Source organism: Poeciliopsis prolifica, unplaced genomic scaffold (assembly GCF_027474105.1).
Source record: "Poeciliopsis prolifica strain line A6 unplaced genomic scaffold, Auburn_PproV2 SCAFFOLD004, whole genome shotgun sequence".
NCBI classification, from domain to species: Eukaryota; Metazoa; Chordata; class Actinopteri; order Cyprinodontiformes; family Poeciliidae; genus Poeciliopsis; species Poeciliopsis prolifica.
This window is the reverse complement of record NW_026562379.1, coordinates 6624072-6649873: the sequence shown is the minus strand read 5'-3', so window position 1 is coordinate 6649873 and position 25802 is coordinate 6624072. Positions and strand designations below refer to the sequence as shown.

At 38.0% G+C, this 25802-nt stretch overlaps 1 protein-coding gene across 5 annotated transcripts in view; it reads left to right on the top strand.

Annotated features, from left to right (window-relative positions):
- Window positions 1-25802, top strand: part of kcnab1a (potassium voltage-gated channel subfamily A regulatory beta subunit 1a) — a 90755-nt gene that overhangs the window by 31006 nt on the left and 33947 nt on the right. The window contains exon 1 of one of the 5 annotated variants that reach the window (XM_055028367.1): window positions 10404-10509. The exons of 3 other annotated variants lie outside the window; for them this stretch is intronic. In XM_055028367.1, coding sequence (XP_054884342.1) covers window positions 10481-10509 — 29 coding nt within the window. In that variant the 5' untranslated portion in view covers window positions 10404-10480. Of the gene's footprint in view, window positions 1-10403; window positions 10590-25802 lie in introns of those variants that run through there. One more of the 5 variants, XM_055028366.1, reaches the window with a different exon arrangement.

Genomic DNA, 25802 nt, shown 5'->3' with positions numbered 1-25802 from the left:
ATGTTCATTACTATTATTTTCTAGCAGGCACCTGTTATTTAAGACTTCTTAGAATGAGTTGTTCTAAACATCAAAGCACTACACCGTTCATTTTCACTTCCACTTTGCAACAGGGCAAAAATAAAGACAAGTCTGTCTAATTTCATAGCGCTTTTCTAAGAATGCTATGATGAACTGTATCTTGGCTGGACGTGGTTATGAGCTGGATTTACATTACACATTGTCTGGACTCTGAGGCAGTCCAGACAGTGTGTAATGTGAGTGAGCTGTGATACTGCCTGAGGTGTAATGAGAGCAGGCAGGCGACTGAGCATCGACCCGGCTGTAGCTCGGTGCTTGTCACTTTATATTGGTAATAATATATCAATATCATAGGAACAGCGTAAAGGCATGGTGGCTCCAGATTCACCTTTTTTATTATAAAGAAAGAAGCAGCAACAAATTTATCGATTACCAAATGCGGGCTGCAACATGCACTTGATTCAAATTGACTATATATATATATATATATATATATATATATATAATATATATATATATATATATATATATATATATATATATAATATATATATATATATATATATATATATATATATATTAATAATATATATATATATATATATATCACTATGCAAATTTCGTATTCGTAAATTCAGTTTGTTTCTGTGTGATTCTTCTGAGTGATTTACTGTGTATTATAGATTTTCTTTTTTTAAATTATTTTGTTTAATTTATTATTCCCATTTATTTTCATTTTGAAATTGTCAATTGAATAGGTTATGGTGTTAATCATTTCTTAAGTTCGCTATTATTTGTGACTCAACAACTTATAGTGTTTTATGTTTTGAATTGAAAATGATTCACAGATTCTTTTTCTACAAAAATGAGACATTAAGATTTTTGTTTACTTATTTTGTGTGGCCCATGATTGCTTTTAACTAGACAAACAAAACGTTTGGACACCACTGATATAAACTACAACACATGAATGTCACCAAAACATTGCAGCGCACACTCTGCAACATTGCATGTTTCTCAAATTCAGTCCAAAATTCAATGTTTGAAAAACGTGTGTGTATGTTCTAAGGGAGCATTGCAAAAGCATGAACACCTTTTGAAGTTGTCAACCGAGTTCTTACATTTCAACCTCAGGCTTGTATACTGTTTTCAGACATAAAAGTGAATAATTCTAATTTCCACTTTAACATGTTGTATATAAACTGGAAACCTGTAAAATTATGACAGTTCACTTAATATGTGTCAGGGTTGGCATGAAAGCAATAATTAAAGAACAGCAAAATGTTTTCCATAAGAACTTGGCAAAGAAGATAAGAAAATGGTCCCAGACATAGATCTAAAACTGTAAATTAAGTAGTTTAGAGCAAACCAGGTTCATTAGTGATTTGGAAAGCCTAGACCTAAACTAAACTAAGAATCTATGTTGATGTTGAGTTATTTTGCAAAGACAAATGGGTGAAATTTCAAGCTTTTTGATTCTCAAAGCTGGTAAAGTCTCTATAGACTTGCAGGATTAATTCCAGAAAATGGATTTATTCCATACCTAAAATATTGACTGAGTGGGGCTGGATGTAAATGTATGCCAAAATGTTCTGTTTTTTCAAGCTAAGTTTTCAATGTAGTTGGTTAAAAGTTGTAGAAATCCCTCCAGAAATCCATTTGTCCTCATTTTCCACCTGAGTTCTGCAGTTTGCTGACTAACACCTTTGCTCGGCTTGTTACAGACTGACAGAATCTACTCTACTTATAGCAGCGACTCACTGTTGTGTTAAATTGAATTTGAATGTGGTACAGATTTTACATTTGTTGTGTAGAAGGCACATTATGCTATGGGACTAGAACAGCATTGGCTTTTGTTTAATGACACTACTCTCAATCGAATGTGAAAGTCGACATTTTTAACTTTTACTCAAAATCTCTAAAGGCTTTAGAGCTAACTTTGTTCTTTATACACTTGTAATTTGTTAGATGCTAATATTCAAACTCACAAGCAGATGCTGTGATTTTGAATGCAGTTCGCCGTGTGCAGACAGTCGAGGTGCATGTGGCCCATTCACAGCAGCTGTCAGTGTTTTGTAAGGTCATTGCACACACTGGGAACACGATCACTCTCTGTGTGAAAAGGTAGATTGCTACCTACCTGAATGCTAAATGCACTAGTGAAGTACACGTATAGATGCAAAATATATAAAGCACACAAGCATGTATTAATGAAAGTGTTTCTCACTTTAGCCCATTCACGCTCTAAACTTTTTTAGATATCATGGGCAGATGCCCAGGGCAGAGTTGGGGCACCAGATTGTTAGTGGTGTCCTGAAGCTTTCTATTATATTTTTGCATGTGTAGTTAGGGAAAAGTTGGCACCCCCTATGTTGAGAATGTATTTCTGTTAATACTTTTTAATTGGTTGGTGGTAGAAGAAGGAGGGCTTGCCCAGGGCACCAGTCATGCAAGAACTGCCACTGTTTTCAGATTTGGAAGACATGAAAAGCCATGCCATACTGTTTTAATTTTCTGTGTAAGGTGTGCAAAGCTTTGTATATTGTTTTATTATTTATTGTTTATACTTATTATGTATTGGATTATTATTATCTATTATTGTTTTATAGACTTACTTGATTTTAAACTTTTCCACATCTCTGATTTTTACTGGATTGTATTCATGTGTATTGGAATAATGAGGGTTAAAAGCAACGTCTAAACTTCAGAAATTTTTCTTTGGGTTTGCTGGCATTGGGGCATTTTGGTGCTGCTGGTTGGGGCCACATGAGGTCTCTGATATTGGTGGTGGTTCTCTCTGTGTTGACGTTGCAGTGGCAGTGATGTGTGTTTGTTTCTACGGTGCAGGCCACCTCCTGGAGGGTTTTGTTTGGATGGGTAGATCCTGTCTTAGTGTTGGGTCAGGGGTTATCACAAGGAACTGGTCAACTAATCAAAAGCAGACCGGCAAATACATGATCTTTTCTGAGAACACACTCTTTAAGTGTTTGAGAGTCTCCTCTGAATCAGAAATGTCAACAATCTATTTCTTGACTAAGCAGTTTCACATTTTAGTGACTGATATATACATTTTGCGCAAGGTCAGTATTTGTTTGTTCAGAGCAAAAAAAGCAAGCAACAATAAGGGAGGGAATAAAAGTTTGTTTTGACAGAATCTAAAACCTAGAAAAGTCATTTAAGATGAAGAAGAGATCTTTTCACACCTCCTTCTTATAGCCAAAGTTGAAAGGTCACACACTCTGCAGTTGTTATTAAATAAAAATATAAAAAGGTCTAGGGTCATCATTACTTTTGCAAGGCACTGTACTTCAGTTGAAAAGTGAAACACAGGAGAAGCAAGAAAAAAAACCAAAAAACGGACTCATATAAAAACAGGCAAACATTTTTCAGCTGGAGCCACAACATGTGCTGCGATTTAAGACCCTGATTGCTCTGTGAAAACTGGGCAAGCTTTTGGATGAACCAGTTCACACGTAGCTCTTTTGGCAGACGATGGTGTCCTCTCCGTACGTTGCCTGGCGAGAGCTTTCGCGGCACAGTGGTGTGAAATGGCCAGATTAGCAACTGTTTCTATAAAATGTGCCACACAGTGGAGGAGCTGTGAAATGAGAGCGATGATAATGAATAAAAGAGGAAATCTTTGCTGTTGGTTGAGCTCCAAACCACTAAACAACAAAACGCATCATAACGGCCCAAAGTGGCATATTAAAATATGCTTGTTGCCATGGTAATCATGCGCTTGGCTTTGCAGCCTTTTTTTGCAGCGGCCCACGCAGAGACTTGTCTCACTGTCTTTTTGGGGACTTTTGAGAGAGAGTCCCTGATACTAAACTAAAGCAAACTATTTAAAAGCCTCACCCAAAACTTTCCCATTCCTTGACTCCTAATTTAAAATGCACCTTTTATCTTAATAGAATCTTTTGCCAGCAGACTATTAACAAACCGTAAGATTAGACAAATTGAGTGTGCGCTTTCCTGATGTGATGAAAGCAGGATGGGAAGTGAGATGTTCAAGAGAAGCTTTCAAACAGATTCGTTGTAAATTAACTTGTCAGCACTCTTAATTTAATCTCTCAACGGGTCGGTGGGGCGCGTGAGGGTCATACCTAAATTTATTTGAAAAGTGAAGAAAGCTAGTCAACAGTCAGCTTTACAGATAAGTGACTAAACAACACAGAAGTCTGAGATTATTAATGCAGAATAATTATTTGCCATTAAATTAGAGATCCAGAAATAAGCATGTTGCACCAGAGGAGTTCACTGAGATCTAAAGAGGCACAATAATCAATCCTATCAGCTGACTTTAGTTAGACGTGACAGATGTCCAGGATTTTAAGAAACTTTAATTACATTTTACTTCAGGAGGTTTAACCATTTCTGTTGGAGGCAAGGTTTGACTTTGATAGCTCCTCTGTAAAGATGGATACTGCTGTGGATAATGAACCTGGAGCAAATGGTGGTGATAGCAATGATCATCCTCTGAACTGGTATGCACGAGTTTCCATTACAGATCTAATTTATTCCTCCACGTCTGTTGTCTTCACCAGCAAAGCCTGCAAATTTCCACATTTGTTTGAGGATCCACAAAGACTCTGTAATGTGCAGTCCAGGCTTTTGTGATCATGCTGGCTGTGCATGTCAACAGAGACCATCACAGTCCCTTTAAAGGGTGTTTGCCAAAAATGCAGTTGATAAATAAAACAGCAACCACAAGCACTAGAGGAAAAGAACAACGCTTTCTTTTAGAGAAACACAGTGAGGAGAGATTCGTTGGTTTTTCCTCATTTGGACAATTCATGCCTTAGGAACATTAAATGCACAAAACATTGCTTTTCTGTTGAAAAAGAACAACAAAAAAACCCCCTTCCTGTTAGTTGAGTTTGTCTTTACCTCTGAGTAGCAAGAGTTTAAACCACTGCATTATTTCTCCCCATAGCGCCATAGTTTAGCGCTGTGCATCTCTGAGAAAACCAACTGAGTTAAAAACTATATGAAGTCATAATGGTGTGGATATAACAGCTCAGAGACTGGAGGAGCTATGCTCACTTCTTCATTATTAAATTCTATATTACACATCTTTAAAAACTGATTTTCCAGAACCGTGGCACTGCATGCAGCTCCACACTAATACTTTAACGTACTCAGAGAAATCTTTCTGACATCAAGCATTGGTGGTTTTTCTCACTTCTTCACTCTGTTGTGAACAACGATGATGGCAGTGGTGTAGGATCTCCTGCATGTGCGTTCACAGAAGGGCTCACTATGGGAAAAGTTCTTGGCAGAAGCAGTGCACGACGCAGTGGTTTTTGAATAAAACATTGTTGGGCTATTTGGATTTTGTACCATCTCAGCTCAAAATGATAACTTCAGATCTTTGATTGTAATGTCTGGCCCTTCTGGGCTCCCTTAGTCTTCCTCTCACATCACTCACATGAGCTTTAAAGGTGTCACACTTTCCTGAAATAAAATGTGCTCTCACATACAGCTGAGGCATTTTGATACAGGGAAACATCATTGAAGGAGAAATTTAATTAAAGGCTTTAACTTCCTTTATGGCTTATGTAATGTCATCAAAGGCAGGTGTGTGTGAAACTGTTTTTTTTTTTTTTTTTTTTCTTTTTTGGAGAGTAGAATTTATCTTTATTCAATAATTCACAGTGAAACAGCAGGACAAATTGAAAAATTAACTATAATTCATATACAAAGTGTATCTCAAAGGACTGATATTTTTCTGAATTTTACAGTTATAATCTTTAAAATTGATTTATTAAAGGGATGCGGGAAGCTGCAACTGCTGCCAATGATCGCTTTTGTTATCACAGTAGTTGGCTCGCAGCTAAAACTTGAACAAAGATAAAACCTTTTGTCTTATGAAACATCTCTTCACATCATGAGAACAGAGAAGACATCTGACTCAGCTGGGGCTGACTTTTCTTTTGATTGTTCTAATTTTTTTTTTGTAACGGCGCACTAGACACCTCTAATTTTAGTAATCCCATTCACTGAACTCGCTTTTGCTCTCGAGCTCAAGGAAGTGCCAGAATAGCTTGTCAGACTGTTTTTAGGTGTAGAAGAAGAGCAATGGGAGTGAAGCCTGATATTACTGATGGAGATGTTAATGAGGAGCAAAGAGAATGAAAGTGAAGGGAGATGTATTGATGTGAAAGAAAGGTCATTGCAACCATGTTATTACTAATGATGGGTATTAAGGGGCTGAACCTTTTAAACAGTAGTCTTTTGATTCAAAGACAAAAATCCTGTCCTCCCAGGAAACATTAGAGACTCCCCAAAGCTTTCTATAGTCAGTAATTAGTCCTTCATTACTCTCAGTTATTAGCACAAACAAGTGCCTCTCTCATGAGTCTTCAGAAGAATCTAATTTTGATTTGCATCTACAAGCTCGCTGATTTGATTGAAATAAGATGAACAAGCCAGAAAAAATACTGTTTCTTACAAGAACATTAAGATTCACTTGGAGTCAGATGCAGAATCTGCATTTTGATTTCAGCTAATTATTACCAGAGTGAAGTGATGATGTAAGCGTCCCAATTTATGTAGCATTCTTACCAGAATGTCAGTTCAGAAAAGCTGAACCATCTGAAGTCTGTTTCTGCATGACCACATCTCCTAAGACTTTCCCTGGTCTAACCAAACTCAGCTGTTGCTTATCACCATTGTTCGAGAAACTGCAGGTTTTATATTAGATGCAGACACATTGAAATCTTAGCAGCCTATCTGCGTTAAGTCGCTGCTTTATGCAGCAATAAATCAAACAGTGAAAACTTGCCTCCCGTATTAATCAAACTCAATGCACAAAAACGACTGCTGACATTTCAGCAAGCACTTTAAAATTTCCAAAGGCCCCACTGAAAATAGGTGCATTATGAGTCACTAGGAGCCACCCAGCAGTCCTCCTTCTCCTCAAAGACATATTTATTTAGGTTACTTTCACATCCTGAAAATGTGAATTTTAATGTACCTAATATTCTTTTCAATTAAAATAAAGGTCCCTGGATTCCTTTTACACCCACACAAAGAAATACATGTTTTTTAAAAAATGTCTCCGCACTGTAATTTCTCACAATTATAATAACAGCAAACTTTATTCATTGCAGAAGAAAATTTTTATTCCTAAAAGAGTGGCATCTTTTTGACATCACTTGTTTGCAGCAATTTATTTCTCTTTGAAACTATTAAACTTGGTACGTTAAAGAGATTGCATAGAGTTTGTTCAGATGGGGTCTTATAAAGTAGTTTTTAGTGTTTTGTAAAAAAAACAAAAAACACTAAGAAATCTGCTAATGTACAAATTCATTACATTTTAAAATGTAATCTGTTTTTGTAATATAACAATCTTTAGTGTGGATTTTGTTACTGATGGAAGTAGACAGAAGTCAGAGGAAGCACAGAGATGCAAGATGAAACTGTATTTTCTGCAACGTGTTGAGACAGATTTGATGTTTATTTGGGCCTCCAGAAAGAAGCACAACTTCATTTGTTTGTTTTGTTTATTCTTTTTAGCTGTAAACCTTAGTCTGTCATGAAAGTATGCTGGATTGGAAAATGTCAGAAGCTCATGGAAATCCCAGTTGAGATAAAAATTTACACTCAAGTAATGTTGACATTAATAAGTGCCCACATGGTGGTTTTAAAAATTAGCTCCATATTCATTTGAGTGAGTCGTCATCTTTGCTCAGAAAATGTAAAGAGCAGACAAGGAGGGAGAACAAATATTTTAGAGCAGTCTTTATGGCTTTTCAAGAGACGAGAACCAGCTCATGATCTAAAACTTGAAATAAGAAGTTGGTCACATCGGAACTTCATTCAAGTCACATCAACTTATTTAAACCCACACATTTTACACCAGTCCAGTCAAATAGATTATTAATTGATTTCAGAGGACTGCACCAGGTCAAACCTGGTATACAAACTTAAATGTACTGAGGTTGCTGGTTATATTAGCCTCTCTGATCAGCTCTAACCCTTTGGTATCATTTTAAGTCAACAATAAAACAAACAAGGAGATAACACACAAAAGGAGAACCATTCAGACAGAGTGAAGTCCTGGACAATGTTCACATGGAAACTGCTGAGAGTACATAATGTATCTGCTGCTGCTGATGCAATAATTGTGTGGCTCTTCAGTTTCATCTCAGGCTAATCTTGAAAGAACGTTACCTCACAGTATATTCAGCGGAGAGGTCAGCAATTTGGAGTCAGACATGCAATATCCAGAGTTCTCCACATTTCTAACTTCTGGAGTTTAAAGAATCAGTATGAAACTTTTATTTAAAAAAAGTTTTTGATTTTTTTGTATATTTGTTGAAGTTGTTTGATTATCTTTGATAAATTCTTCAAATATTAAATGTAAACTTTAAAAATAAATATGCAAGAGGTATGAATGACATTGGACTTGGTCATATTTATTTTATCACTTGGGCAAAGTCAAGAACATTTCCACACGTCTTTCATTCAAAGTTAAGAAGCTGACATGGCATACATTTCCTCCTGCTGTTTGAACAGTTCTCTTCTCTCAGCTGCATTGCAGTCTATGAAATGTGCATTTATGAAAGTACTTAAAACACCTTTTGAAGGACAAGGTTATGAGTATGTCTTTATGATTTCACACAGGTTTCTTTCTGCAGTGATGTGGAAAAGTTAATAATGGAAAGCATAATGTTCTTTCATGCTGTTAATATTCAAAGATCTTTACTGTGGAATTTAAATCATTGTGAGTTGCTTCACTTTCTGAAACAATTGAACGTTTTTTTTCATTAAAGTAAGCTGTAGCTGCTGATGTCTTCTCTCTAATCTTGTTTCCTAACATTATTTAGCAAATAATGTTATGTGCTTCTTCTGTGCTGACAGTGGTCAGTTTTCATTTAGGGTTGGAAGCTACAGAATATATCTTCCTCTAAATGTTAGACTGGTGAAAATCTCACTAATCTGAATGCAGATGTTTCTTTGCTATGTTGCTATGAACACATTTCACCATGTTTTTGATGATTTTCAAAATGCACAGGATAATGTTTTGACACACAAACACTTCATATGTAGAATGTAACATTAAATATACCAGATATATAAAAGCAAAAAAAAAAAAAAAAAAAAAAAAAAAAAGGAAGATGCATTCTTAACTATTTATTTAATTCTAGATTAGCAAACAATTTTGTTTGTCTTGGAGAAATATAATTTTTGAACAATAACAATATTTGTTGCTAATCTGTTGCTAAGAGATGAGAAAACATCTGGTTTTTACTTTTATGAAATTTACCAATTCTAAATTTCTTAAGCAGATAAGCAATATTTCAAATGAGCCTTTATTTTATAAACAATAATATTACTTATTAATTTGGTGTTGAGAGATTAGCGTTTTGTCGTTTTGTTTTTTTCTGGTAACAAACTGCCACAAAGGCAGTTTGTTAATTTTTTGCGTTGAATGTCTGTTTTATAATATATTTATAACCAAAGAAAAAAAAAAACATTTTTGCAAAATTTGCATTTTCTGATAACAAAGTGCTGACTAGCAAAAGTTTAACCTGCAATGCTTTTTTAATGAGGGACATTAAATATACATCGTACGCATTACATACCAGGAAAACTCAAGGGCAATAAGCAATGAACATTTCCATCATCTTATTAATGAACAATAATTGTTTGACTGCTAGAGCACCAGTCCTGGATAAAATTGGCTGAGTTTGTGTTTGTATCTATATGAAGGAGCTGTGCTGTAATTGACTTCTGCCTCCTTGGAGATATAAATGACTGCTGAAGCTGCAGGAGCATCATCTGCTGTGTGTTTCAGTTGGTGGAAGCATTTTATGTCAGCAGACTCTGCAGAGTGGGAGCTTTGTTCAATCTTTTGCCTTAGTTTGAACCTTTGTTTCACTTAGCATAAACCTAAATTGACTCATCTTCATCATCACCTAAATAACTAAATTCACAGACCTCACATGATCAAGGTTATTTATCACATATAATAAACAACAGTCTCTGAGGATATGGATTATGCCGTTATGTTGCTTTTGCAATCTAACCTTTCCTTTTATGCTTTAATCTTCTGGCACACAGGTATACATCAGTCACTGGGTTGTTATCTTTGTCAGAGGAATGCTGCAACTCTTCTTCATAAAAAAAAATCAGTTTACATCTTTCCTGCAACAAACCGAAGACTGATTCTCCAAAGCCAACCAGCTAGTTCTTTCTGCTATGAATGTTTAATTTATGAAAAAAGGAAAAAAAAAAATCATCAGCACCATCGTATGTGTTATGTTTTGTTCTTTTCAATAGTCCAGAGATAAAATAAGTGCCCCAGTTAGAATGTTTTTTTTTAATTTTGTTTACAGATCTAATGAACTCACACAGTCACCTAAGCTCTTAAACACAACAGATGAGACCATGAGAGTATTCCCATTGAAAGAGCAGCAATGAATTAAAAGTGGATAATGATGTAAAGATCATGAGCGGGTTGAGAGCAGTTAAATTTAGGTGAGTCAACTTTACAGGGAGTGATGAGTGAAGCAAGATGAAATGAGCTGTTCGTGGATGGGGAGGAGATCTGCACACAGGTATTCAATCACACAGTGAATATGAAACTCATTCTTTAATTTGACTGAGATGGATGTGTTCTCCCTCTGTTTCTCTTTTTGTCACATTACGCAATCCAAGAGGCGGCAGAAAATTGGGCATAATTATTACCTTCCGATCTCTTTTCTCTGCTGTCCTAATCTTTGTATTTGGAGGTAGATCTCAAGGTGTCACACCGCTAATGGCTTGTTTTAGATGTGACTTCAGCTTTAAAAGAGAAGTGTAGAACAGTGAACCGGCTGAAGTCCACTGTAAAAAATCAACCAAACCAGCCATCTCATTTGGAGAGCAGGAAGTGACTGTGGTCTAAACTCTGGTACAGCCATCATCATGAAAATGGATTCCTTATTATTAGTGCTTTGAAGGTAGAGCTTTATGTCAAACCTGTTCTTGCAGTAATGAAAGAACTCTTCCTGTCAAGGATTCAGAAGGAACATAAATCTGTCTGTAGATGCAGAAGGGTTGCAGCGATGGGAGACATAAAGACACTAATGAGGAATCTGGGAAATGTGAACAACTCTATGAGCTCATTATGGTTGAGTCTTAAGTCTCATGTTCAGAGTGTTAAGGAAGCTCATGTTTTTCAAATACTTAGATTCATAACAGTTTTTCTTAAAATTGATTAGAAGTGTCCAGGCATATAATAAGATAGTCTCTCATTCATTGTTCATTCTGACTGCAAATGTTGTTCTTTAAACTGAAAGAAAATGCCTTTTTTCAACCTTTATGTGTCCATAGGTCCAGCCAGCTTTATTTGCAGGTTTCCTTTTCCGCAGACCTGTCAGTGATTGTCTGCTTCATTATATCTCAGGCTTCATCTCTGGCTCTGTGTTTTATTGAGTATGCACTGTTTGTTTTCTTTTTATGGAGCATGTAATTAGCTGTGCACATATGTGGATTTGAATAGACGGATACTCCCATAATTGTGGGCTTAGTGTGTGATCTCTGTTCATCTCCTCTCTTTATATTTCTCTGTAATGATCTGCTTTCCCCCTCTCTATCCATCTTTTCCTATTTGCTGTTGTTTTTTCGGGGTTAATGTTTGTTGTGTAGTCTGGGCAGATATACACAGAACGGTGATGCACACACACCGTTCTTTTCCTGAGGAAAAAAAAAACTAAAACTGAAACAAATCAAATAGTAGTTGCATTTAAACAATTTAAGTTTAAGGGTTCTAGTGCTCAAATAGCTGCTCACTCTGTTTGTATCACCTTAGAAGCATTTTGTATCAGGGGTCTAATTTATAGCTAAAACATATAATAAAGCTCAGCCATGAGCACCTGGCTGATACAAACACACCTTGGGACCTTTGTTCGCATAAACCTCACACTGTATGCAGTAATGCCCATTTCTGTCTGAACTAAATTTACTGCCGGCCTTTAATTAAACTACAGTCCCAGATCTTCCCAGGCTGGAGCAGGTGCGGTTGGATGCAGTGGCAAAATTGATTCAGTGAACTTATCCAAAGGGGGTTATAAAAGAAATATTGTAGGATAAGAACAAAACTTGAACTTGTGTGTGACAGAAGAGGCCATTTTTTATTACACGGCAAAAAGTTAATGAGGAGCTCAGGAATTTTTAATTTTTTTTTTTTTTTTATGAAACTGAATGGTATACAGTTATTACTGAAATTAAAAATAAGATCAAAGTAATTTGAATGCGTAACATCATGAAGAATATGAAAATAATTCTCTGAAATGGGTGATTATAAACTGAAGTCACCCGACTCATAACCACAACAGGATTGAGAGAGAAGAAGAGACTCTACAAAGTTGAGTGGGGTTAAATTTTACGAAGTAAACAGAGTTGCTTTTCTGCAGTTTACTGCATTCATGACTGAGTCAGCAGTGCTCCACATTTATAGAGCTCCTGGTTACTTTCCTCTCATGTCCCACTAAGATGTTACTGTTTCATTCTGACTTACTTCCTGGTTGATGGATTAAGCAAGTTAAATGTAACTTTGTGAAGTCAAATTTGTCAGCTAAATCTATCAAAGTATGCTGCCCCTCCTCAAATTGCTGCTATGCACAGCTCTCTCCTACATTTAAAAAAATTAGCTGTGTGGAAGTATTTCCAGTCTTGAAAAACATAACCTGTAACGGTGTAGAGACTAAAGAAAAAACAGTCTTATTAAGACAGCGCTCTTTCAAAACAATTGTTGGGAGCTACAGTGGCTCTGAAGCAACTGAATGCAGGCTGAGCAGAGAGTCATACTAATTAACAAGCTAATGTACTTTTGTTGTACTTGTGCTATGCCATGTAGAGCAGACCAGCATAAAGGGAAACATTTTGTGTTACAATCACTTGTAAAGTAAATCTGATAATTGGATTAAAGTCAATAATACATCCATTTTAATTTTATCAACAAAAGGGGCAGGAGGAGGGAAGCAATGGAAACACTTCTGTTTTTAATTTCTGAAGATTTGCATACCTTTACTAGCAGCTTATTTTGGTTTAAGCTCACAAACACCCCAGATTTCCAAAATAGTGTGGCTTACTGTAAAAATACTGCACACTGGGAAGTGTTTTTTTTTTTTACAATGTGATGCAATGAGGCTGTGACAAAGCGGCAGCAGGCCATGTGATGTCTTACACGAGATGACTCACTGTCAAACACTGTGTGTGACATAGATACAGCATGACATAGATACAGCATGCTTCTGCTCATTTGCATCCAGATACAGATGGGAAAATTTTGCAAGGACAGCTTCTTATGTAAGAGAACATGTTACGCTTTCAGTTACTCTTGCATATAGAATGAAGATATGCACAGTCAATAAAACAAGGTTAGGAGGATGGAGCGCTACATGTTTCCATATCATGAGTTTACAGTTGCAGTATCAAACTTTAATGTGTTTCATTGAGATTTTGTGTGATCAATCAGTCTATAAGTATCTTCAGCTCCTCTGCTATGTCTGAATAAGATTCAAAAGAGGCTCAATAAAACAACCATTTAGTGAAAAGGGTTTATGTGTGTGTAGCTTCTTTGGTTAAAAAGAAACATATATTGAAATAGTTTGCTCTTAGTCACAAGCCATGTAGGAGGTACATCATTCATGTTGAATAAGGTGGTCAAATCAAGTGAAACTAACAAAGACAAACTGTTTTAGCCGTGATGAAAGCAGTGTGAGGCAGAAAACTAACTCAATCACTTTAAACACATGAATTATTAAGCATGGCGGTAGCAGCATCATGGTTTGGGGATGTTTTTGTTTTATAGATACAATAAACTGGTCAAAGTCTATGGATGAAATTAAATGTAGAGCAATCCTAAGAAAACCTTTCAGAGGCTACAGGCCAATCATGAAAGAAGTTGCTGAAGGAATGCTCCATTAGAATCGCAGCTTTTCTAAGTTATCAACACAGTGTCACCAAATACGGTTTTTTTCTCCTTTACTATTTTGTACTATTTTGTTTTGATCCATCCCTTAAAACCGTGATACAAACATTATTTTTTGGCTGTAGCTTCATGAGAAACTTGAATCATGTAGAACACTGTTTTTTATCAAATTAATGAGCCTTCATATTACTGCTTTTATTATTGCTTCAGTTTTCATGCAAGACTATAACTGTCATTTTTTATGTATGAAAGCTGCATCTATTAAGCAGAAAATAGCACCTCTTCAAGCATACATTGTTCTTTAGTTATTTTTAACACTTTTTTATGTGATTGATGGAGCATTATCCACATGCCAAAATACATTTTATTTTATGACTCTTAAGTGTGCTCAATAGGCACCTTCAGACTGTCCCAACAATCCTAAAACAGCAATAAGAAACAATAAAACCTGCATAAAGCTGTCCACAGGCAGACCTATTGCGAGTACATCACAGATTTTATGTCCCGCAGCAGTTTTGTGACATTCATTAAACTGTTCATTTTCACTGAGCTTGCACTTTAGGTGCAGTACGTGTGCATGTGAAATATCTGTTGGGAATGCATATCAGTCTGCGCACTTTGAACACACTGTGCATATTTACCTGTGTGTCTATGTACCTGAACCTGGTGTGTGAGGGAGTGCAGTGAAGTCTAAAAGCAGTAGCTTACAGTGAATCCATTGGAGCGTTTTTCGTGGACACTTTCTGCAGGATTCATCGATTTTTGTTCCCCCTCCTGCAGCTCCACAGCACACACTCTGAAGGCCTAACAAAATGTGCTGGCTTGGACTTTCCTAGTGTCCTAAGATCAGATTTAATTTGATCACTTCTGTTGTGCTGTCTCAGTGCAACCTCTGGATCTATTTTTTTTAAATAAAATATTTAGTATTGTGAAAGTTCAGTTTAGATGTGATTTCACTTGAACAGCTCATCAACGCCTGCATGTATTCTCTGTCAGTCTGACTCACATGTGAATATTGATATGCTACCCTCTCTCTGTCTGTCATTTTTAGACATAAATAAATGTATTATCTCAAAAGCTAAAACACTCTTTCAATAGAGTGAGAATGGAGCATATGAAGCTCCTGCGCTCTGCAGTGTATGTTTACTTGAAAATGCAACAAATATATTTAATTCCCCGTGATAAATAGCTCTTTGAGTTTTAGGTTGAGGGTATCTTGCGCTTCTCAGCTGAATCCTTGAGACATTACTCTTTGAGTTCGATTTTATCCTGCAGGATTTAGTACTCCAAAGTGTAACCCTTGCGCTGACTCTGCTCTGTTGTGAGTGGGAATACACTTTCACGATCAAGTGACCTATAAATGCTGTGCTTTTATGAATGTTTGTTCCTACATGAGTCTAAAGGCAGAACGAGGTTGCTGCTGGCTTGGGAAGTTCAGTTATAATCGCAACATTATAGCAATCCTCACTATGAAAGTTTTGCATCATTATTATTAGTTACAAAATAATTAAAGCTTTGTTAAAAGTATGCCAAATGTAATACAAGCTTAAATTAATGCATTAATCACAATGTACAACAAAGAATTATGTGGATGAAAGTGATATTTCATGCTATGTTGATTATAATAGTCTTCCTCCATCTGACGACAAAGAGGAAAGTCCCACCCTATTATTATGCTAAATGTGTCTGTCTACCAATGATGTCTGTGCCAAGCATTGATTATTCTGGGTAAACAGTTTAAAAACCTCAAGTATTTATTTTTTGTGATTCAATTATTATTTATTCAGTGGATGCAAACTCTAAAGGTTCAGTTTAACATCCTCTCAAAAGCTGTTAGCTACTGAAAATATGAGTTAACTAATAATTAATTATTAATACCGTAATCTTCTCTGACTTCAGTGGCTGCAGGCCATGTTTCTTCTGAAACGTGTACTATTTAGGACATTTAGGATATAAATCCCATAAAATGAGCTTAGTTTCAAGTTTAATGTGTTGTTCAGAGTTGGAAAGGTAAATATGAAATTATATTTTGTTTAACATGGTTATTTGCTAAACTTTTACGACACAACGTATCTGCCACGAATGCATCAAAAGAAATGTGCAGGTGGCAGAAATCCCAGCTATGTTTATATTTCCCAGCCTTTGACCTGTCACTGTTATACTTACCATTCTTTTATTTTATTAATGTAACCAATGCGTAATGCAGACTCATCACTAAGTGTTTGACTTCTAGTCTGTTTCCATTACATTGACCCCCTTACTCAGTGTTGTCTGGGCTTCGGTCTGTATTCTGCTGGTCATGCATATCATGCAGGGAATGACTCAAGCTTATGTATGAGGACGGATGTCTGAGTCTACTTCCCTCCATGCCCTTTTTTCATATAAGTTTCTCTATGAAGTTTAAAGGTCTTCTTTTTCAAGAACGCTGGTAATTCTTAATTTATTTGCAAGAAGAAGAAAAAAACTTCAGGCGGAATGACATTCTAATACTCATTTGAACTGGATTAGTGTTTTCCTGAGTCTGATGAGAAAGGATGCCGCGAGAAGCATCTTCAGTTTTAATCCGAAAGGAATCCGCTGCAGCGGTTTTACACATATATGTATATTACATATTTTTTTATTTCAAAAGCCAGAGAAGTAATTGTGACAGGAGGTACCAACTCAATGCACATGAAGCAGCACATGGCATTCTGTCATTTCCCACTGAACAATAAGTGGCAAACCAGGCGAGATTATCTGGAGACACCTCTACAGCTGAATTGACCGACTGAGCTCAGGAGATTATACATAATATTGGATTATTAAGTCAAGACTGTCATAGTTTCGGAAACGTCAACCATCCTCATGTTTTCACTGATACAGCAAAGGTTTTCCAAATCACAAACTGTCTAAAATACACTGTAATAAATTAAGAAACCAGAATGAACCAGGTTCTACTTTTGCTGTTTTATTTCATGTCTCAAACAGTCACATTATTCTCTAAAATCTTGCTGGTCATCTTTTGTCTTCTCTACCTAAAGTGCTTCTAGTCAAATATTTCTAATTGGTAGAGGCTTTGTTTGCTTAGTTCTTAGAAATGTAAGAACTAATTCCTTTCTTAACATCCAAAACAGCATCTCAAACATGGAAATATGGCAAGTCTAAACACTAAGCCTCTTATCTGGGGCTCAATGTATCAAGAAAGCCTTGAGATGAGGTACTGAAAGCAATTAGAAATCACTTCTGGAGATACATTTTGCCAAGCTGAAAAATACTACTTTGAGTTGGCCTTGCATATAAATTCCCGATTGAAATGCATTGATGCTTCTTGCTGCAATATGACAAAATGTAAAAATGTTAGAGGTTTGACAATACTGTGTGGCCACATAGAGCCACAATGCTTGTCTTTATTATAGTGACCTAATCAGATTTATGGCCTCCATACGTAACATTTTGTGCAAGGAGTTTCTTTCCCAAAATTAAATGACCAGTTAAAATGATTTGGTAAAAGAAATAGGAAAAAAAACAGATTTGTTTTCCATTTTCATTTTTATTTTCCTTGTTTAATATTATGAAATAATTCTCACTGTGGTACTAAATAGGACAACATTTACTCCTCAACAGAGTCACCTCAGAGTGGTTTGGGTGTATCTGTGTGTGTAGGTGTGTGTGCGTGTGTGTGTGGGGAGGGGTGGGGGGGTGTGGGTGTGTGTGTGGGGGGGTGTGTGTGGGTGTGTGTGTGTCTCTTAACTATTTCCAGGTTTTGCTGAAGGGGAATGGGGTCGCTATGAAGAATCTCATTTGTTTTCCTTATCTTGTTTTGCCTTCCGGCTCTGAGTCATCGTTGAGGTTTGAGGAAAGTCATTACTAAAACAATGTTTTGCTCAAACACATCCTTGCCTTCTTTTGCTCCCCAAAATAATCAAAACATCTTTTTCTTTGCTTTTCACCTAAATGGACCATGTGAAGTCTAGACTTTTTAATGCTGCTAATATTCAGAAAAAGTCATGCTAAGTACAATTTTTTTTTACTATTATTTACACATATACATAAAAACAAAACAAACCAAGGTTGATCAGCATCACCAGTTTGTTTTTCTTAGTAACTGTGACTCAGAGAACTTAAACGACCCGCTGCGTATGTTTCTAAGAGGCAGCAGAGAAACTTTGTAGAATGATGTACATAGGAATTGGTTTAGATGTTGCAACAGACAGCAAAGAGAAAAAATGATTAGAGTGCAGCTGAGGAAATACTGTTATGCGTCCTGGTTAGTTTAAATTGCTTTCATCTCGTTTTACTGGGCTCACACAGTTTAGGAAAGCAGCCAGGCTCTGCAGCCGAGTGGGAAGGTCTCTCGACTGCAAATATTAGATCCTATAGCTTGATGGGGTGATTTAGGTCTGAAATGTGAGGATGTTTTGCCCACGCAGCCTTCCTGAGTCACTGCGCACACAATTAGAGGTGTGCTTGGTTTTGGTTTTGGTTTTGGTCCCAATGTGCCAGCAACATGCAATCACAAATAACGATCACTGCTTATTATTTGCACATGCGTGACTCCATTAGAATCTTATTGAAAATCCTCTGTTTATAATTCCTGTCTTAACCTCTGTTACACCATCAGCATGTTTGCAAACACTCTGTGAGCTGGGAGCGATTAGCATTTTGAGTATGCATCCTAATGCAGATTTGCCTCTGGATGGAAATCGAAAGGTGCTGTATGTGTGTTTGTCATAATAAGGGGACCACCAGGACAACAGCCACGTAATATTGGAGCTGAAAAGATGGAGGTGGCTACAGGATGATCCGATACACGAGGGGCATTAATTACAGCACTTTGCATGTTTGTAATATTTTCCCTAAAGCAATGCTTGTTGCATGCATGTTGGCCTTCGAGCTAATAACCTCAGTTTTTAGTCTGCTTTTCAGATGGACAAGAGTTTCAATGTGTGACATGTTTCTATTTCTACTATTCTTAAATATAATAAAGGCCAAGAGGATTATTTCAAATACTTTTTATACTTAGCCTCAAAAATTAGAGCTGTGAAAAAGTATTCACCACCTTGTCCTTTATTCCTTATTACACTTAAATATTTTGATCATTCCAAAAAATAATGTCAGCTGACAAAATGCAGCTATTTACATAAAAACTACTCTGTTGCGTATCCCTGTAGAGGTCGCCTGTCCATCATTAAAGTTTTTCTTTTATCTTTACCAGAAAGTGATATTTTGAAGATCTAAAATATTTAAGTATGCTAAAAAAATTCAATGAAAGAACTCTGTAAGGTAGCAAATATGTTGTGCAGCATGACTTTACCTCTGCACATAGCATTCATAATTCCCCTTTCTGCAAAGACAGAATATTAAAAAATGCATTGCATATTTGCACTTCCAAAAACAAAATCCCAGACACACATGTTGACATGTACACAGAGTGTCCACAGACTTTCCATTACTGCTCTTGTCACAGTTTATGTTTCAGCGGCAACTGTGAAGGACAAAAGACGCATCTCACTGTCCTGTCAGTCCCATTATCCTGCTCGGCTCGCTGGGTGACGGCTTTTATATTTCTAGAACATTGCTCTGACTGGATGTAGGCGTCACTTTCCACTCAATAAATGTGAAGACTTTGATAGGTATGAAATAGAAAACTGTTGCTGGATTTGCCCTTTAGTTCACAGACAGCTCAGCTTACATATATAGACAAGAATTACCACATGCATGCCCAACATACAGGGAAACACATAAAATCTTGCAATTTTGTCTTTAAGGTTGGTCAACCTGGATATCTGAGGATTCGTGGAATCATCATGACAAGCTCTGAAAGGTCTCATGGCATCAGCCTGTCTTTGGCTTCCAATAAAGTTGAAAAACATTAAGTGACTGCTTACATAGATAAATGCCGAATCCAACAAACATTTTAATCTCACGACAAGATAAATTATAAACTAAAGTGCTGCCTGTCGCCTCGTCCCTTCACATTGAAGCCAGTTGCCACATTTGGAGCCTTCCCTCTGAGCTTCTGGGCCGGCTTCCATCATCTGTCTACCAAAATCTAATCTGGTTAAAATGCCAACTGAAGGCTTTGCCTTTGTTTATTCTTTCTTTAAGCGCTGTCAAGGGGGAACTAATGGGCGAATCAGTTTGAGATCTCTAGTGATGACTGCAGAGATGCAGGAAAGAGCGAGATAGAGAGAGAGAGTGAGAGAGAAAGAGAGAGAGAGAGAGAGATTTGGCAGATAAAAAGAAGATGATATTGCCACCGTGCTGGGGGTATTAGAGGAAGTCATTACTGTCCATCATCAGGCAAATGAAGACATGTTTAAGAGGAGATGAATGGCTTCATTGTTGGTTTTTGGGAAAGGAAGCTATTGGGGTTTTATGTTTCAGTTAATATTTGATGCATGAGGATGTATCAGTGAGTGAGTTCAGTGATGATGGACTAGTTACATTTGATTGGCTTTAAGCATTTTGAATATGTGTCTTTTTGAAAGGTTTTAAAATTAGGAGAATTGTGTTTGTGTTTTATCTTCCAATTGTTAGCATTTTATTCTGTTCTTTAATCTTATCTTCTTTATTTATTCAGCTGTGATAAACAAGCCTTTCTCTCCTTATTTATCACAGAATCTACTGATGAATGATAGATTTCATAGTTCAGCAGACTAACCAAGCTGATGAGAGAAGAATTATTTGTTCATTGGCTGCATTGGGCCTTGAGTTTGACTTTGCATCAACTTTTTTGTTTATTGTGAAATAATCAACATCTACGTTGGTGTATTTCTTGTGAAGTTAATGGGAACACACCGATCAATAACTTACAGACTTAAGTAAATCACACTGTTAATTTGTAAATGGTTAAAATGGAGTCTGAAGTAAACTTTAAGTTACAATATCACTTTTGAATGTGTGTGACAACATGTGGCAGAGCTTTGTCACAAGTTATGAACTTAGCATTAACTAAGGTTTGCAAGTGACGCTCATGTAAAAAGCTCTTAGAAAGGGCACAATAATTGGCACTCCCAAAAGAAGTTGTTTAAATTATCCGGCGCAAATGGCATCAATTTGTGAGATCAGGATTCAGGACTAAAAGATTGATTTATTAAAAATTATTTTACAAATCTTTGTAAGTGATGCTAATAAAAGTGGATTGTGTGGAATGTATTCACCCAGACAGTTTCAGTTGTCATTGTTGGCAGATTAAAAGACAAGATGACATTGTCACAGTGCTGTTTTTGCCTTTGTTCTCTGACCTATTTGCTAATATGACAGTAGTTAAGTTGCTCAAGTCAAATATCAGATTAACAGGTCATTGACAACATAGACAGAACTGAAATGCATCATGGTCTGAGTAAGAACAGAGGATGGCTTGACACGACCAGTGACTCAAAACTTCCTGTAACTATCACACTGTTTGGAAGTGAAGCGCATGTGCAAAGGGAAAATTCCACAGACATTAGACTGGAGCACTCTGACAATGACCCCAGGTTTTCTAAGCCCAGAAAGAGGAGAATATGGAGCAGTTCCACTGGTGAACGGGGACTTCAAATGTCTGGAAACTCAAGTTTTCAGGCTGCGTTTGACTGACAGATGAGCTAACATCAACATGTCACATTGATACTAATCACATTTGGGTTTCTCCCCCAACATTCCCTCTTCTGTCCTCCTACATACTCACAAAATGCAGCTGAAAATAAGTTCGCTCTTCTTCAGTACTTCAGTACTTGTGAGCTGCTAAGCCTCCGCAAAAAAACGAATACTTTCAAACGTTTGCATTTTGTTGCGAAGTCCATGAAGACAACTTGAATGAAATAGGAGTTTCCTTCTGGTATTGAGGTCGACTTGTTTTCTGCTCCAGTTCTGACATCCATCCTTGCTTTGTTAAGTTTCAGCACTTCCAGCTTCTACAAACACCTGCATATTTCACACAACTGAATCATAACATAGCTGTGTAAAAAACTGCAGTAGTGAATAAAAGCAGCTGAGAGTTCACTGTCTTTTAATCATATTCACATGTGAGAATCCTTGCAGCTGTGGATAAAATACTATTCAATCAGCAAATTGGATGATTGCATATGATGGTTAAGTGAAGGTAAATCATATGCATAATTGTAGTTTTAGATTAAAAGTGACTTAATTCTTCTTACCAGTGCTTTTGTAGCATTTTTAAATAAACTCAAAGATGAAATACTTTAACTCTGAACAGGTTTATAGCAGCACTCTATTCTGGTTTATGTTGAGCTCTAACTACTCAACATGTGTTTTCTTTTACAGATAAAATGTAGATTCAGGAATATTTTTTATGAAGAGTTATGTAGTGTATTTCTTCACAGTTCACACAATGTTCTAAAAATAAATGTAGGTTCAGTCCTAAAATAATATGTGAATAAAGTTGTTCTTCTCTCATGAGTATTGCCTACAGGTTGATAAATTAGATCAGGGATTTCAGTTTTGCACCTGTTTGAATCATATAGGTCTGCATTACAGGTGTGCATGTGTGCCCTGGTGTTGTATCATTAGAAATGTTTTCTACATGAAGAGTGAGTCTCAGTCCTAACAAAGCAACACGTACAGCACACAGATGGGACTTTCTGTGGGTCTTTGTTGGGATTTAGGCTGATTGTTCACAGATTTTTAGGCCATGACCCAAACATTTTAAGAGAATGTCGATGCATTTATATCTAGCATATTAATCATTACCTTACCTCAACAAATAATTTTCTTTTTTGCGATGCATGTTTTTATTATCTGGATTGTAGAGGTTTTATTGTTCAGCTGCAGACTGGATTAGGTAGGGTAGTTATAAAAATGAATAGATGGTTGGAAAAATTCTTTGCTAAAATCAAGAGGAGTGTTGGGTGATGTAACTTATAAGATTTAAAGTTGGGCTCAGACTGAGCTCACGTTGTTTTAGTGTTGTGTTACTCTGTCCTCCATTAATGGAAGCACTCCTCTCACAGGGATTCCTGCCTGAATGTGTGTGTGTGTGTGTGTGTGTGTGTGTGTGTGTGTGTGTGTGTGTGCGTGTGTGTGTGTGTGTTTGTGTGTTAAGGAAGTTTCTTTTTGGGGGCGATTTGCAGCGACCAACTGACCTGACCTGCATGTTTTAGGAGATGTGGGGGGAACCGGATCGCCCGGGGAAAACCCACGCAAACACGGGGAGACCATGCAAACTCCACACAGAGGGTCTCTGTGAAGACGCAGCGCTAACCGCTGCGCCACCGTGCTGCCCACGTTTTTTCAATTGGGTGGGGAAGGCTTGGTTAGGCTTGTAAGGGTGCGTGTGTGTGTGTGTGTGTGTGGGGGGGGGTTGTGTGTGTGTGGGGGGTGTGGGGGTGTGTGTGTGTGTGTGTGTGTGTGTGTGGGTGTGTGTGTGTGGGGGAGGGGGGGGGGGGGTGTGTGTGTGTGTGTGTGTGTGTGTTAAGTAATCTGTTAATTTTGTGGTTTGGTCACATGATCTGCAGACTGACAGACTTTTAAGAAAACTTTCAATGGCGGGTAAAACAGCAGGTCAATAGTGGTGGAACCAAAACCAGCTCTGTCTCAACTGTTTGCTGAAAGAACATGGAAGATGGTGAGGAATGTTTTAATAGAGAGCCTCCATCCTCATGTTTCATCAGTTTGAACCTCTGGGCTGATTAAGGCCTTATTGTTCCTCTGGTCACTAAGAACATTGATTAGGCCTCATTTATTGACAGTACAATTATTATTCTTAACCAGATTAAAAGCATTTATCTGTGGAAGGCTAAGTGAATGTATTGCTTGGTGCACATATTGTTGATATCGTTCAGGGATTCAAGGGTTTTTATTGTCATACCACCACCGGCCACCAGGGGCTCCCCTGCGTGCCCCAGCCCCAGGCCAGGGTGGCTCCAGGGTGGGACCTCATGTACGGAGAGAACAACCCCTGTTTCCAACGGTCCTATCATCATAAGGGATCTTTGGGCTGCACTTGGTCTGGTTCCCCACCTAGAACCCGTCTGCGCTGGGCAGCAGAACTCCTAGGATCACTGGGACACGCAAACCCCCCCACCACGATAAGGTGGCAGCCCATGGAGGGGATGTGTGTGTGTGTGTGTGTGTGGGTGTGTGTCTGTGTTAAGTAAGTTTCTTTTTGGGGGCGATTTGCAGCGACCAACTGACCTGACCTGCATGTTTTAGGAGATGTGGGGGGAACCGGATCGCCCGGGGAAAACCCACGCAAACACGGGGAGACCATGCAAACTCCACACTGAGGGTCTCTGTGAAGACGCAGCGCTAACCGCTGCGCCACTGTGCTGCCCACGTTTTTTCAATTGGGTGGGGAAGGCTTGGTTATGCTTGTGAGTGTGTGTTAAGTAATCAGTTAATTTTGTGGGAGAGAGAGAAAGAAAGTAGATTTTTTTTGGGTCCATTTGTGAGATAAAGTCAATGTTTTAGTTTTTTAGGGTCTAATTAAGTTTTTTAGGCTCTAATTAAGTTTTTTAGGCCCCTCCCAATCATTTGGAAATTGGGAGGAGAGAGAAGGGAAAGACATGCAGCAGATTCCCCAGGACTGGGAATCAAACGCAGGTTGACAAACAAAACCTTTCAGTCACGTCCTAAATAAAACCTAATTTTGACAAGTTTAGCAATAAAACACAATAAAATGTGTTGGGAGTTTCTTTTTGGGGGCGATTTGCAGCGACCAACTGACCTGACCTGCATGTTTTAGGAGATGTGGGGGGAACCGGAGCGCCCGGGGAAAACCCACGCAAACACGGGGAGACCATGCAAACTCCACACAGAGGGTCTCTGTGAAGACGCAGCGCTAACCGCTGCGCCACCGTGCTGCCCACGTTTTTTCAATTGGGTGGGGAAGGGATCAAATTTGGGGAAAAACGTAGCTGCTGTAAACGTCCTGCTGTCGGAGCGTCGCATGGCGCCCCGAACGCAGACGCTACAACCTTCCTGCGTCTGATTCCAGTCCTCAGTCTCTCTTGCATGTCTTGCTTCTTCTCTAAATGTTTTCACTCTTTTGTTTTTTTTTCACTTCTTCAGTCGCAGAGTGTTACAAATTTTTTTCCAGATTGAAAATTTAGGCTTTTTCTTCTCACCCTCCTGCATGGTGTCAGTGTGTGGATTATCCAACTCTTCCATGCCAGATTCGCCAGGGATCTCCTCCGTGGATTCTTGGTCCGTGGAACAAGGTCCTCCAGAAAGCTCCTCCTCCAAAGAAACCGCTTGGCTGGAAACTTGGACCAGGTCGAGTTGGATTAGAGAACTTACCTCCTTCTCTTGGGAACCATCCTTCTCTTTTCTCAGCAGGTCAGAAATGACTTGGTAAGAGCCAGACAGATCCTGTCTGGCTCTCTCCAAGTCATTTTGCAGACAAGTCACCTGCTGTTGGTACTGCTCTGTTAGTTGTATCAAAGCAGTGATGTCCGTCTCGTATCTGCAGCTGAGATCTTTGTACCTACCGTCAGCCTTCTGCAAATCATCCTGGCGCTGCTTTCTCTCGCAGGATCTTAACCTCTTTTCTGGTCTTTTCCAGGAGGACGGCGTTCTCTGCTCTGATGGTGTCGAGCATAGCCTCGTCCTCCTTGGATTTCTGTTGATAACTTTCTCTCTCCTGTTTGATCTGCTGCTGCGTTTTCTAACTTGCTGTTTTAGGGCACAAAACGTTCTTTCCTGGAGAAGCTGCTCTCTGTTAGAAAGGGCTATTGTCTGTTGTTTTATCCTCTGCCGGTACGATTCATTCTGCTGCTGCAGATGGATGATGTCTGTCTCGTACCGGCAGTGGAGCTCTTTGTACAACCCGTCAGCCTTCTGCAAGTCATCCTGGGAGCTGCTGACCTTCTCCTGCAGGTTAATCTCTTTTCTGGTCTCTTCCAGGAGGACGGCGTTCTCGGCTTTGATGTTC